At 38.5% G+C, this 14,745-nt stretch overlaps 2 protein-coding genes across 2 annotated transcripts in view; one reads left to right on the forward strand and one right to left on the reverse strand.

Moving 5' to 3' along the window:
- LOC126971262 (putative odorant receptor 71a) overlaps positions 1-14,745 on the forward strand; it is a 54,742-nt gene that overhangs the window by 15,231 nt on the left and 24,766 nt on the right. The gene's annotated exons all lie outside the window — the stretch shown is intronic.
- LOC126971483 (uncharacterized oxidoreductase SSP0419-like) lies at positions 4,182-5,346 on the reverse strand. The gene has a single exon (XM_050817823.1). The coding sequence runs from the start codon at positions 5,250-5,252 to the stop codon at positions 4,509-4,511; it is 744 nt and encodes a 247-aa protein (XP_050673780.1). The 5' UTR covers positions 5,253-5,346; the 3' UTR covers positions 4,182-4,508.

Below are 14,745 nucleotides of genomic sequence, written 5' to 3' on the forward strand. Positions count from 1 at the left end.
GTCATCGAGCGCCGGCTGCAGTCCCGGTCTGTCCAAAGGAGGCATGACAGTGGGCGGCTCCTGTTTGAACGCGCGAGGCAGCTTCCAGAAAGCCACATGTGATGGCTTAAGGTTGCCGAGCAAGCGGTCCCAACGTTCGCCGCGGAGTTCCGCGATACGTTCCCGTACCACCCGCTGTAGGTAGCGGAGGTGGCGCCTATTCTCGACCGACGGATACCTGTCGTAAAGTCTAGTGGCTCTGTGCTTCTGTGTGAGTAAGTTCCTGACCTCTGGAGGCAGGTTTAGGCGATGCGGTTGCATCGTCGGAACCTGCCTGGAGCAGGCCTTGATCCTACTCTGTATGTGTGACGTCACATGAGAGATAGCACTGTGAGCCGTGTCGACCGAGTCGATGACGTCCGGTATACGGTCAAGGTCGTCGGACTTGATAGACTCGAGATCCTTTTCCAGCCGTTGCCAGTCGATCACTGTTTTCGTCGGTGGTTGAAAGTTAACCGGTGGGCCTAGATTTAGGACGACGGGCCGGTGGTCTGACTCTAATTCGTGAAAAACCTCGATTGAATTTACATTGAGCGTTACGTTTTTAAGTAACGCAACGTCTAGAATGTCGGGTCGGTGCGCGACGTTATCCGGATAACGTGTTGGTTCGTCGGGTGCTATTACTGAAAAGTTCCGCGTGTCTGTGAGAGAGTCTAATAAAATTCCGTTTCTATTTGTGGCTCTACTGTTCCAGCTGGAGTGTTTGGCGTTAAGATCGCCGCCCACTATGACTGCGGCCCCGTGGCCGAGTAATGCTTCTATATCTGTGTCTAATATTTGTTTGTTCGGCGGAAGATAAGCTGAAATAACAGTGATCGGCTGGTGATTCGCCATACTGACCCGGATGGCAGAGGCCTCGATGTTAGTGAGGACCGGAGGATCTATAGGTATACAGTGTAGAGACCTTTTAAAATAAATGAGGGTGCCGCCCATACGGGTGGTGCGATCATTCCTAACTAAGTTATGATTAGCGATACGCGGATCGCGTATACGTGGTTTTAAAAATGTCTCTTGCACTAAGAATAGGTCTAATTGATGTTCGTGAGCGAACTCCTTCACCAAGTCTAGTTGAGGCTTAAGGCCTTGGGCGTTAAAATACGCTATACGGAGCGTATGTGGTTTGACCCGTCCGCTTACGTAATTAGGCATCGCGAATGTTGTTTTTATACTTTAGCCCTATTTCGGTGAGGGCACGGAATATTTTGCCGTTGTCTGCCATAACTTGCAGGAGCGACGGCGGGTCTTCCCGGACAGCATCGAGCCTGCTGGCCAGGGCTGTTATTTCGTCAATGTCGAACATCTCTGACAGTTCGAACATGAAAGCAAAGGTGCTGCCGCCTTTGCTACCTGTTGCCGCGGACGCGGGCGCCGGTGGCCTCGGTCGCGGGACCGACGCCGCCGGGCGGGACGCTAGCGGAGGCCGGAGGGGCGCGGGGGCCGCGAAAGTGGCCTCTGTGGCAGCGTTGGCAGCCGGAGGAGACCTCGCCCAGGCGTTTACCTTTGGAGGCGGCGCAGGTTTGAAGGTTGGAGTGAACTCCACCTTCTCTGTTCTGCCTTGCGGCTGGCGGCGCCCTGGGTGACGCTTGTGTTTTGGTGCCTTGGGACACCCGCGATAGCTCGCGGGGTGCCCCTTCTCCCCGCACAAGACGCAGGCCGGGGGCTCCGCGCATTGCGCTGGTCGAGGGCACTCTGGCGTGCCATGTTTCCCTAGGCACTTCACACACCTCGGGGTGTGTTCGCAATTTCGTGCCGAGTGCCCGTATAATTGGCATCTGTGGCACTGACCGGGCCCCCCGCGGTTGCGAGGAGCTTCGGTACGGATGCCCTGAAGGGAACAAACCGATTTTATATTGAAGATTTCCTTTCCCTCTTGCGTGAGGTCGAGGACTACGAGAACCATGTTAAATGGTTGTTTATTGTTGGTTCCGCGCATACGGTGCACCTCGTGTGCAGGGTAACCCTGCTCTTTGAGGTCCGACAGAATGTCGGCCTCGTCTAATTCTTTGGGGACGTTTCTAATAACGACCCTCAGACGCTTCTCCTCAGGCAGGGCGTACGTGTGGAAACCCACACTCAGCTCTCTAAGAAGAGATGTCAGGGCGCGGTGGTCCGCTACCTCTCTGGTCTCTAGTTTGATTAGAGATTGGTACGCCCTCGCCTGGAAGGAGAGCGTCTTCGGGATCCTGTTTTTGACGGTTAACCATCGGCCTCGGTCCCCTATAAAAATAGGAGGCGGGCGCTTGGTCGGAGGCGGTACGCGGGCTTTAGCGGGCGCGGGCGCGGACGCGGGAGCGGAGCCAGTCGTGGCCGCGGCTTTCTTCGCGGGTGTGCTATCCAGAGAAGGCGATTCACGACCGCGCTTCTTCTTGCGACTGACGGTGATGAAGCCGTCAGCATCCGACGCGACACTCTCCGCTCTCGACGGTAGAGCGGTTTCCGGCCGGGCCGGTGAAGCACTGGAAGCCTGAGGGGCTACCGTGCGGTCAGGACTGACCGCGGGGACCTTAGGGGTCGCCTGCGCGTCAAAGTACGCCTGAAGGACAGGCGGACGGGCTGATCGGGTGATCACTTTCCTCGGTTTGACCGAGGCCACGGAACTTGCGTCGGACGCATTACCTAACTCCATTTCGGATTCCCCGTCGGAACTCGAAACGTCAGTTGTCGATTTGTATTTTTTGGATTTCGCTTTAATAGCGGCATCCACTGTCTCATTTATAGATTCCTTCATTAACGGAGCGATCTTCTCCGTGAATAATCTATCTAAGAGAGCGCTGAAGAGGCCCTCGTCGGGAACCATTGGTGAAGCCATGGTTGTTATTATAAGTTAAGCGGGTGACAACCCCCGCTGCCCGAGTCAGGCAGAGGGGGAATATAATGATAAAGTGGACAACTATACTTTTGTTGTACACTTGCACATTAATAAAATACTATTAATAATAATGAAATATACAAAAATTAAAAGAAATTAATAATAATAATTAAGCCTAAGACTTAGCTTTGCTGGATGTAGACTGGCTGGGCCGGAACCCCGATGTACGCTGTGCAGGCCCCCACGGAGAAGACACACACGGCACGATCTGCAACACTCACAACACACACGATTAGCGTGCAGAATCACGAAACACAGCACAGGTGCTAACTAACACGATCGTAAAACCGGGTAATTAACACTTATAATCACTAAGCTACGTTCCGCGAAGGAACGTAACAGGTGCGAGACTCAAAGAGTCCCGAACAATAGCGCGCGATAACAATAGCTAGCCCAGGTGGCCTGAGCAGATAGTGCGATAACGCAGGTAATAAAATAATCGAAGGAGGACAGATAACGCGGCACGTGTGCTCGCGTCGCCTGCCTGAATCGAACTGCTAGTGGACGCAAGAGCATCTGCCTATATTTATGTACGTTGGTATTATAATATATGCCGAGGAGTACTATCAGTGTATACTAAAATGATAACAGTTAGTTAGGAAATGTACTACACAGTCACATTATCTCCGGACCTCGCTGGAACATAATATCCCCTCCCGTTTCCCTTTCACTCCCTCGCGCTCGTCCTCGTTGCCTCAGTACGGTTTGCAGTTTCATTACCATGAACCTAACATGTCGTTATATTTGTTAATGAAGTTTTCATTGTTACGTTTTGAATTTTGTTGTTAATAGTTCTGTAGTTTCTGTTGTTCTGTGTTGCTATAATAGTACTGCCAGATAAATACAATACTATTTGTACCTACCCTACCTAGATTTTTCACCATTATAATAATAATTAGCATCACAACATAACACCTTTACATCAATCAATAATACAAAAGATGCGGGTGTAAATGTTCAAGCGAATTTCGGCCTATTTGTGTATTATGACTGCAGGAAAATGAAATTATGGTGGATTCAATGATATTTAAAAGTATAATATCATTGGGTGGATTACGATTCAATCTTGTCGACAGTAGAGTACATTACTTCATAGCCACTTATCTGTACGTGTAGTTGTGTACATGCAACTGGCGAGGCAATTCATTGTTCACGACGATCGTAGATACCTACTCATGGAGAAGAGTTGATTCATTGAATCTATTAATTGATTCCATAAATTCATTTCTTAGTAATTTTAGGTATTATAATATGAATGATTAAAAACACAATGTGAATATATGATAATATTATAATACTTATAAGGCATTGTATGACATATTTATCGTAAAAAAATAACAAAACATGACCATCTTTATAATGAGTATGACCTTAGCTTACGATGTTTACCGATATCAAATCATTAGCAAGTAACAAGGATTTGCTTACATAAAGTGATTGATTGTATAACGGTTATTTATAACTTATATATAAGTAGGTACATAGTAAATATTGGAAGATAAAAATGAAATAGTATACCTAAATAATTTTTTACCATGCAACAGAAAACAATAACAATATTGCAGGTAGGTAGGTACCTCAGATGAATCATGAATATGAATTAATTCCTCAGCATCATTCCATTGTCATGAACGTACACTGATCCAGTTATTCCTTTAGCTTTATCGGAGGCAAGGAAGTTGGCTAGATCCGCGATCTCCTCAGGATCTGATACTCTGCTAAGCGCCGTCTTCGACGCGAAGGTCTCCCAACTAATATTAGTGTTTGTGTTTTCCAATATATCAGTCTTCACTGGTCCCGGACTGATCACGTTCACCCTGACTCCGTGAGACGACAGCTCTAGAGCGGCATGCTTGGAGAAATGGTCCAATGCCGCCTTCGATGATGTGTACATCATCAAGACGGGAACAGAGGACACACGCTGGCCGCCGATACTGGAGATATTTATAATGTTTCCCTTTGTCTGTGTCAGATACGGCGCTGCCAATTTGGTTAAATATACTATTGATCGGAAGTTAACCTTGAAAACATCATCCAGTGCTTTCATTATGTCTCCAATGAGGATACTCCCCATGACGGACGTGCCGGCATTGTTCACAAGAATATCAAGTTTGCCGAACTTCTGTATTGTTTCGTCGAGAATACGTTTGACGTCGTCATCATTGGCCAACTCGGCTCTAATGACGAGCGGGTCGTTGCACTTCGCCGCAACTGCGTTGAGTTTGGCTTCGTTCCGACCGACGAGCACAACCTTGGCTCCTTCGCTGTTGAACTTCACTGCAATTGCTGCCCCAATCCCTGAACTCGAACCCGTCACTATTGCAACTTTATCTTTAAGACTCATTATGATCAATTTTATACGATGTTTTATTTTTAACTCACAAACGAGTTTCGAGAAACGTGCTACCGCGCCGGTTGACAGCGAGATACTAAAGTCAAATCCAGCGTTAGCAACTTGAAGTGGACTGACTATCGTACCAGGGGCGTAAAATTATCGTACATGCATCGAAATTATCGTATTTTTTAGGATAATGTCTATTATAGATAAATAAATCATATAAATTGTAATATTGATATGCATGCAAGTACTCTATATTTTATCTTTTTTAAACCACCGCTGTCAAATCAACAGAACACTGAAACCCAAATGTTTTACACGTGGTACAGACCTGAACTGATTCCCTTTCCACTTTAAGTTCAATAAACGCGCCAAGGCCAAGCTTAAAATTCAATCAGACAAAATTTCACTGTTCCCATGCAAGTTGGGTATGAAACACGCCAAAATTTTGTATTTATAAAGAAGAAATGAATATGAATGGGTAGTGAAATAAAAAATGAAAGAATTTCTTTTATATATCAATATACACTTATATTCATAAAAACAGAAAATATAATTTTTATATTTTAATATAGTTTTTAAAAAATAATTTAATATAATTAAGGTATTCATAAAAATTAATTATTTGTGTTATCACTTAGAAATCGTTTGGCATTAAAATATTATTAAATTCCTCTACATACGCGTCACTATATAAATCTTGAACCGTTTTGGCAGTGCTTTCTGTAGGAATTTTTTTTTGTACAGTAACGCTTTGTTCATCCGACTGTATTCACTCTGTGATGGATCATACGTTGTACAATCGTTTTCTTTACCTCTAACTCGTTGTTTAGCTAATAGCACGCCGTTTACCGTCGAAATTGTCATTTTATTGCGACCTTAGTTTTAATCAAGTTAATTTTGCTGAATATGCGTTCACTGTCAGCTTTCGAGTGTGGAAGTGAAATTGTTTCGAGCACAAATTTTGAAAGGTTTTTAAAAGTCATTCCTTGATCTCCTTCTTCACATTCCAACAGCTTTGCCCAAAAAATATCGACCGGATCATTTACATCAATACCTGCCGGGAGCTCGAAAGACGGTAATTGACGCCACTCGTCATCGATTATTTGATGTTGATCACTTGATGCAATACGAGGCAAAGCCTTCATCAAGGGCAGCAAACTGGGGACAATATCTCTGGTCTTTCTCAACATTGCTTCGACGGATTCAGATACGAGACTAATTTTAAAACAGGATCTGAAAAATCAAAGCGCTTTTTAATTTCTTTACAACCTTCAATTAGAAAATCGGTACAAGTCGTTGCGAAATCTGATTTTAATTTTTCATTATTGCGAATTTCGACCTGATCTAGCATTTTTCTGACTTCAACTCCGAAGTACATATTTTCCGGACGTAAACGATGCGACTCATTGCATGGGTCTAGTTCACTTAAATTGGTCCGATAAATATAATCTCTGGACATGTACGTTTCTAAAATTTCTTGATTGCTTTTACACATTTTATCATGGAGGCTTGTCACAACTACCGACGATGACTGAAAGAGTTCATTTAGTTTAGTAAATTTAGGAAGTATAAAGTCCAGAAAAAGATAAAATAGTTTGATGATCGGATTGTTGAGAGCCTGGACAATCTGTTCAACAGATTTTAATCGAATAGTTAGCATTTGGTCTCTAAAGTATAATTCGAGTGCAGGCCACTGTTCAATTATCCCCAAAACGACCGCTTTTAAAGATAACCAACGCGTTTGTGCTGGGCGGAGAATTTTGTGAACATCAATGTCTAAAAATGTTTGGAACTTTTTGAACAAGTGTTGTCGTTTAGCGCTGTTTTTAAATTCACCATAGACATTACGAGCCAGATCTTCACAACTTCTTGGTAATTTTTTACATGCATTGCTGGCACAAAGATGCAATGAGTGGCATATACACTTGAAAATGTAAATGCCAGGGCATTTTTCGAGAAATCTTGAAGCTACCGAGTTATCTTTTCCCATCATTGTACTGGCTCCATCCGACGCGAATCCAATGATGTTCTCTAATGGAATCTCGTAATCTTCAAAGGACTTCATTACTAGTCTGAACAAATATTCTGCTGTAGCACTCTCCACCTCCGAATCTTGCTCGAAAATTTGACAGAGATCCCAAAACTTGCTGACCACTCGACCCTCTTCAGCGTCAAAAAACCTGTTTTACAAAATTTAAAATATAAAAACACATAATAGATATTTATTATCCGTAAAAGCAGTGAAATATGATTATTATTTTTTACCTCACAATGATGCACATCGTTTGTATGCCCCCAATATCGGTTGATTCGTCAATTAAAACACTGAACCGACTGATCTGCAATTTTTTTGCAGATGTTCTTTTCAGCCTCAGCAATGACATTTTTTATTATCGCAGTTCCTTTCGTCGATTTCATCTGCATGTTCATAACAATTTCAGAGTCTGGCACAGAACTTTTCAATAGTGTTGTCAAATGATCTAAAGTGGTGAAGGATATATTATGTTCGGCTAGAAAACCACATAACTTTAATTCAAGTGCTTGAGTTGCTTTGGCTTTCGTGCTGATTTCGTCAGTTTTTTTTATAAAAGTAGAAATTGACTGTTGAGATGCTAAAGGCTTTCGAAGATGAGTTTTCGATGTAATCTGATTTTTTATCACAGTCAACTCTGCATTCATTATTACATTGCATGTACGGCATTTAGCTTTGTACTGGTCGTCAGGCACTTTACTAAGCCATTCCTTGTAATCATTATTTTTAAGCCAGGCGTCTCTGAATTTTTGCTGGCGATGCTTGTTGATCTTGGTTATTTTTCTGGGAGGTGTGATATCCAAGTCTGATTCAGTCAGTTGACTGCTCGTACTATCTACTTTGCATGTAGAACTCATTCTTCATTGCACAGATAATAAATAATTAATAGGTTAGTAAGTTACAGAAAATATACAGCCACTGAAAAAATGTATTTGATAAATATACCTACTTGCCAATGATAACAATCACTCCGAGTGTGTAATCAAAATTTTGCTGCTCTAGAAAATTACTTCTTTCTTCACTTAATTTGAATAATTCCGTTTGTCAGAGCGAATACAGACATATAATCATAATAATATAACGAAATAACTGCCAACTTTTCTACACAAAATATACTATACATATGAAGTGTGAATATAATCGAAATATCGAACTTATATTCTCTTGTTCGCATTGGTAGATGCTATACTAACCAATAAGAAAGCGTGTACAGCAGGCGCTGGATAAAGTTACAGTATCGGCAGTGTTGAAACTTAGTAGAGCGGATCGTAAGGACCAATAGGAATAGAGAACTTATATTTCCCGGTATTTTCCCAAGATTTTATTGGACAAAATAAAATCATGCTACTGCGATTTAGACTATCAACGCATGAGTGAAATTTTGCATCATGATAGAAATTATCGTACAATCTGCGTACGATAATAATATGCTATCGTACATCGTACGTAGGCACAATATTATCGTATGTGTACGATAATTATCGTACGGTTCCGAACGCTGGTCAAATCCATATTCCATACATGATAATATTATGATACAGTAGTCATACCGTATTATTAATATATTTCGCAGATAGTATTCTGCTCTTTCAATCTGATCAGTACTCAGTATACAGAAACGGAGCAATGCTTATTTCAGACACAATACATAACGTATTACCATAAATTATACACTTGTATTAACAATATTTAAAATGCGCGCAATTAAATATATTGTAATCTTTTACGCTATTTATATTTTTGATTTTTTTTGTGTGTACGTGTACGGTCAGCACATTTAATAATTTATACCAATACGTTTTTTACATTGTTTTATATTCTTTTTGCCAGGTACTTCTTTTGGAACTGATAATAATAGGGGTTAAAGTACGAAATTGCCGTTTTATTATAATAGGTACTTCGAATAGATAGAACCTTCATGGTTTGAGATTTTCGAGTAAAACTTTTTAAACATGTTACCTATGTAGTTGTTCTTTTTAAAAAATGTGCAACATTCGATTATCGACTTTCAGTTTTTTTATTCAGCTTAGAGAAGAAAGTTCCGACGCGGAACTAACGCGGCAGAAACAGCTCGCGGTATGTTAAGTTTGGAGAAATGAAGACAATGATATTATAGTATTAAAAGAGAAATATCATTGTTTAGAGAGGGGTCTGCTAATGAACACACCATGAGATTTTGGATTACCTAAACGCTTTCGTGATGGAAACATTGATTTCAAGAACTACCACGTTAAAGACACCATCACAAGAATGAATGAATTGATGAATTAGCGACATGGTTTATCGTTACCTTACCAACAATATTGACTCAACATAAAAATCCTCATGATTTGACTGATCTGCAGAACGTAACTTGTGGTAAGGCACCGTTGAATCGCTACAGAAGTGAAGGAATATTGGAACGAATTGTGACATGCGATGAAAAGTGGATTCTTTACGATAGCCGTAAGCGAAAGATGCAATAGCTGACCCGGTCAAACGGTGTTATTCAGCTTCCTCCGATCTGGTCAAGCAAAAAAGGCAGATGTCAACTATGCCGAACCTCGAACAATGAAAGCAAAACTAGCAGTGAAGCAGCCCTGACTTATGAATCGATCTTAACTTAACATTATTGCTCCATGATAACACGAGACCTCATATAGCACGAGAAACCGTTTTAAATGTACAGGAACTGCAATTAGAAACCATTCGTTACCCTCCGTATTTGCCAGACTTGTTCCAAGGCAGGACAAAATGCTTTCCCACAGTTTGTCGAATCTATAGATAATAGTAATTTAATTAAATAAATATGTTAAATTAAAAATAAATTAAAATCAACTTTTTAGTACAAATTGGCAACATCATACTTTAACCCCTAAAAATTCTTTACAAGTACAATAGATATGAACAATTAACATTATATAAAGAAAAGAAAAAATAACAATACAAATGTTAAAAAACAATAAAGAAAGAGATATTAATGCTTTAAAATTTGGAAGGATTATTTAATAACTAGAATGATAACAAACGAGGCAGTAGCGCGATTCGCAAAATGGAAAGTTCTCAGCAAACGTTAGGACGTATTTTCCTAACACTGATATTATGAACTTCCTATATTTTTTTTCCGTGCAAGCTAATTTGGCAGTAACGTGAGAAGAAATAATTATAATTATCGTATCCTATATCTAACAAACAAAAGCTCAGAACTTAGTAAATTTATAAATCTGAAAATAAAATATATATCACTTAGTGATGCGGATACACGCATCAACGTACATCCCCACTAGCTACACAAGTATATAATAAAAATATATATAAAAAATGCATGAGTAATTTAATATTACATAGATAAAATATATCCTAATGGATATCATGTATCATAATTGATACCCATCCTCACTACAATCGATGGTTTTAATTTAGTTTTTGCTCTTGCAATAATAGCTTTTTGTAGTTATTCTTAAGAGATTCCTTTGAGTGCAAATTTCGAAGTGGTGGTGGCAGGTTATTCCAACACTCAGTGGCTGCGTAGCGAAAGCTACCACAAAATGCGGATGTGTGGAAGATGGGTATATTTAAAGAGTCGTGCGAAGCGCGGGTCTTATGTGGAATGTTAGCATCACTTCTTCATTTTAACTTTTTAAATAGATCAATTAAATATATAAAACATCATTTTTAAGTAAGTAAACATAAGTAAATAATATGACATTTGGAGTTCTGTGGGGGTGGCTTTCACCCAGTCAGGGGTTTTATATAGTTAAGAATTCACATAAAACACGGGCGTATAGACACAGGTACAGATGACTCTCATCACACAGTCATGCCATTTTTGTTGTTACAGCTGTACATACCTACCTACACATTTACACAATGACATAATATTGGAACGTACTGTTAAATAGCAAGAAAACGAAATAATATATCAAATTTACCCTACCAAATGTCAAAAATGTGAATGCGAGTGTTTTTTTAAACGGAGATGTGATAAAACCGGTGGAATCTGCTATATTTCATGGCATTACTCTGGATTCCAAATTACAATGGGGCTCCCTTATTGAAGGATTGGCTAGTATATTTAGTTCTGCAGCGTACGCGGTTAAAAGCAAAAACCCGACGATACGATACGGTGCGACTAGTTTACTTTAGTTATTTTCATAGTATTTTGTCCTATGGTATATTGCTATAGGGCAACGCTGCCGATATCAATACCATCTTTGAGCTGCAGAAGAGAGCTATTCGCGCTATTTATAACGTAGGTCCTAAACAATCATTGAGAGAAACATTTAAAGAAATTAACATCTTGACTGTGCCTCTCAATATAATTCTCGATAATGTTTTGTATGAACATAGGCACAAGTGAATTTGCTAGAAACTATCATAACCATAATGTTGACACCAGGAACAAATATAAACTTATAATGCCTACTACTCGGCTAAGTCGAGTGAGTAAGTCTTTTGTGGGGCGTTGTATATAATTTTATAACAAGATCCCACATAATATTCAAAATGAAATTCTATTACGAAATTCAAAATAATTGTTAAAAACGTTTGTGTGGTAAAGGTTACTATAATATAAATGACTTTCTTAATGATTGGGAACTGAGCGACCGCCCACAGGCTATAATAAATTTAATTGTACGATTTTACATTGTAACCATATTTTATTTTATATTAAGCCATGAGTTTATTGCGCTCGTTCTTCTCAGGTCTGAGGCATACCTTATGGAATGGGTGGTAGATTTTGACTTTCGAAGTTTAAAAATTGTATCGATATACGAGTATATTAGCAACAGTTCCATAGTGGTGACGCAGAGATGGTACGTTATAGGCTGAGTTAACCCGGATATTACGGGAGATGGAATATGTGCGCGATCTTTTTTCATTTTCACTAAAGTGTATAATTATGGTCTAAAAATCCTATAAAAAATATTGAAAAAAATTACCTACTCTCCCAGGAAAAGGGGGGGTGTGGTGTTCTTTTAAAGGTAGTAAAATAGTAAAATGAGTTGCTGTTGTTACTATATGACAATTGTTATGGATGATTCATTATAAGAATAAGAATAAGAACACTTATTAAGTACTTGGATGGGTCAGCAGAAAGCAGCAGGCAGAAAATATTTTGTATTATTATAATTATTTTTCATAAAACCTTTCAATAACACACACAATGAGCATTTTTTGAATACACTGAAATCACATTCAATTCAATGCTATACACCTAATCAGCAGATTAGTAACCAAATATTATAAATCCTAAACTACCTTCAATCCACGTAAGAATTTTTTTCGTGAGGTGTTCCATAAAAAGGGATCTAGTAACAAGTTGGTTAAGTCGGGTTGAGTACGAGTAGTCTGCGTTTTGGGTGGCTTTTCTGATCTTTTCGAGAAGTGATTTTATTTCCTATTTTGAATAAAAATATTAGAATTAGAATTTGAAAATAATATGCTATGAATAATTTAAAATTATCAAATCCAGTTCATTTTTTTGTGTTCAGTTTCATGTTTTGAGGAAAATGATGGAGTTCGGAATACGTGATTAAATTAGTTAATATTCATATTTTCTCAATCCACCTGAGTGAGGTATCTGACTCTGTCTGCTTTTCTTGAAATAATTCGAAATAATTAGAGTTCACTAGGCTTGGGATTCGATTGGCAGATTCACATTAGAATAAGAGTTGAATTTATTTTTCTAAGGGTCCGAATTTCTAAAACTGACTTTTTATTTAAACTAAATATATGGTTTATTGCATATAAGTAATTAATTACTTAAGGAAATACACAGCCCTAGTAGCATGGTTTCTTCGTAAATTGGGAACATTTGTTTCTGGGACTATGTAGATAAAAACAATGTCAAGAATGGTTGTCGAGAACTTGATGATAGTAAGGTAAGCGATAGTATTTAATAATAATAATAATATTTATTGCCTTGAAGTATATTCAAATGTAGAAAACCATCTTATAAAAACATTAACTAAGACCAAGGGGAGAAGGCTCAGCTTATACTGCATGAAATAATTATTTCATTCAGCGATGGTTTTCAGCTATCCCCTAACGTAATTTATTGAATTAGGCGTTACTTTGCGGAAATCCATAATTATAAAAATGATTTAAGTTTATTTTAGTGTTAATTCCGCCAATATTTGTTTCTTAAACAATTCGACACGTGTTTCGCCTCTACACGAGGCATTCTCAGGACGTGTTGTCTCGCCAAAGACTGACAGACTAAAGAAAACTTAAATCATTTGTATCCGCTAAGGTGTTCGGTGGGATACATTCCAATCTGTAATTCCTTTTTCTTAAATTTATCTCAAACAAACTGGTAAAATTTGCTTCCAGCTATTTGAATCTTATGAAGAATATCGAATGCAAATTCAAAATATTTATTAAAAATCACTCGCTTGAACGTCAAGATCTACCCATTTATGCCTCAAGACTGAGAAAAAAGAGCACAAGAAACTCAGTAGGCTTATTTTTTTATAAACTTTCGTCACAATAAAATAAAAATAAATATTATTGAATTGCCCGAGGGCGATTACTCCATATCCAATCTGTGGTATAAAGAAGCTTCTTCATGAATCAGATCAACTGACTTTAAGTGTAAAAAACGTGACAATTTTTTTTACATATGGCGTCAAGACATGAATAATGGAAATAATAGGCTAATATATAATAAAAACAGAAATAAAACAAATAAATATGCGCAAAAGCTCAGATATACGTAAACCATGAAAACAGTTTCTAATAATTAATAACCCCATATGGTGTGAAAAATAACAAACAATTTGACAGGTAAAATCACAAAAAGTATAGATGAAATTTTAATAAGATCCTTTAGTCTAGAACCATTACAATTAACAAATAATTTTATACAAGAAATTGATAGAAATGTTATAAAATCACGAAAAAATGTCACTTAGGAAAACTACTAAATCCTAATGTATACAATAACAATGCTGACAGCGCTATCTGGACTGGAAAAACAACAAAAGGAAGAAGTAAGTCAAATCTTGTAAAAACTTAATATTAATAAAAGTCCTGGTTATGATGGCATACGAGCCTGTGACCTAAAATATATTTCAGAAAAGATGGTCCCCGTATTAAGTGACCTCATAAACTGCTCCATTAAAACTGGCATTTATCCAGATCTGTTAAAGTTAGGAATAGTACGACCAATATATAAAAAATTCGAAAGGAATGATTACAATAATTATCGCCCAATAACAATTTTATCGAGCATAAATAAAATAATAGAGCGATACATTTGTGATAAAATAAATGCTTTTCTAATCAAAAACAATATAATTAACGAAAATCAATTTGGTTTTTAAAAAAACAAGAGTACTTCGCAACTCTTAGAAAATTTTTCGAATGAAGTAAATGGTCATCTAAATAATAAACTAAATATGTTAGTGATGTTTGAAAAGTTCTCGCAAAATTGTATACAGGGACCATTTCTTAACTTAATCAACAGCTATCATAATAATC

This window comes from Leptidea sinapis, chromosome 1 (genome assembly GCF_905404315.1).
Source record: "Leptidea sinapis chromosome 1, ilLepSina1.1, whole genome shotgun sequence".
NCBI lineage: Eukaryota > Metazoa > Arthropoda > Insecta > Lepidoptera > Pieridae > Leptidea > Leptidea sinapis.

What these genes read in the sequence shown, in the direction of transcription:
- LOC126971483 (XM_050817823.1), bottom strand. Translation starts at nt 5,252, where the DNA reads ATGAGTCTTAAAGATAAAGTTGCAATAGTGACGGGTTCGAGTTCAGGG.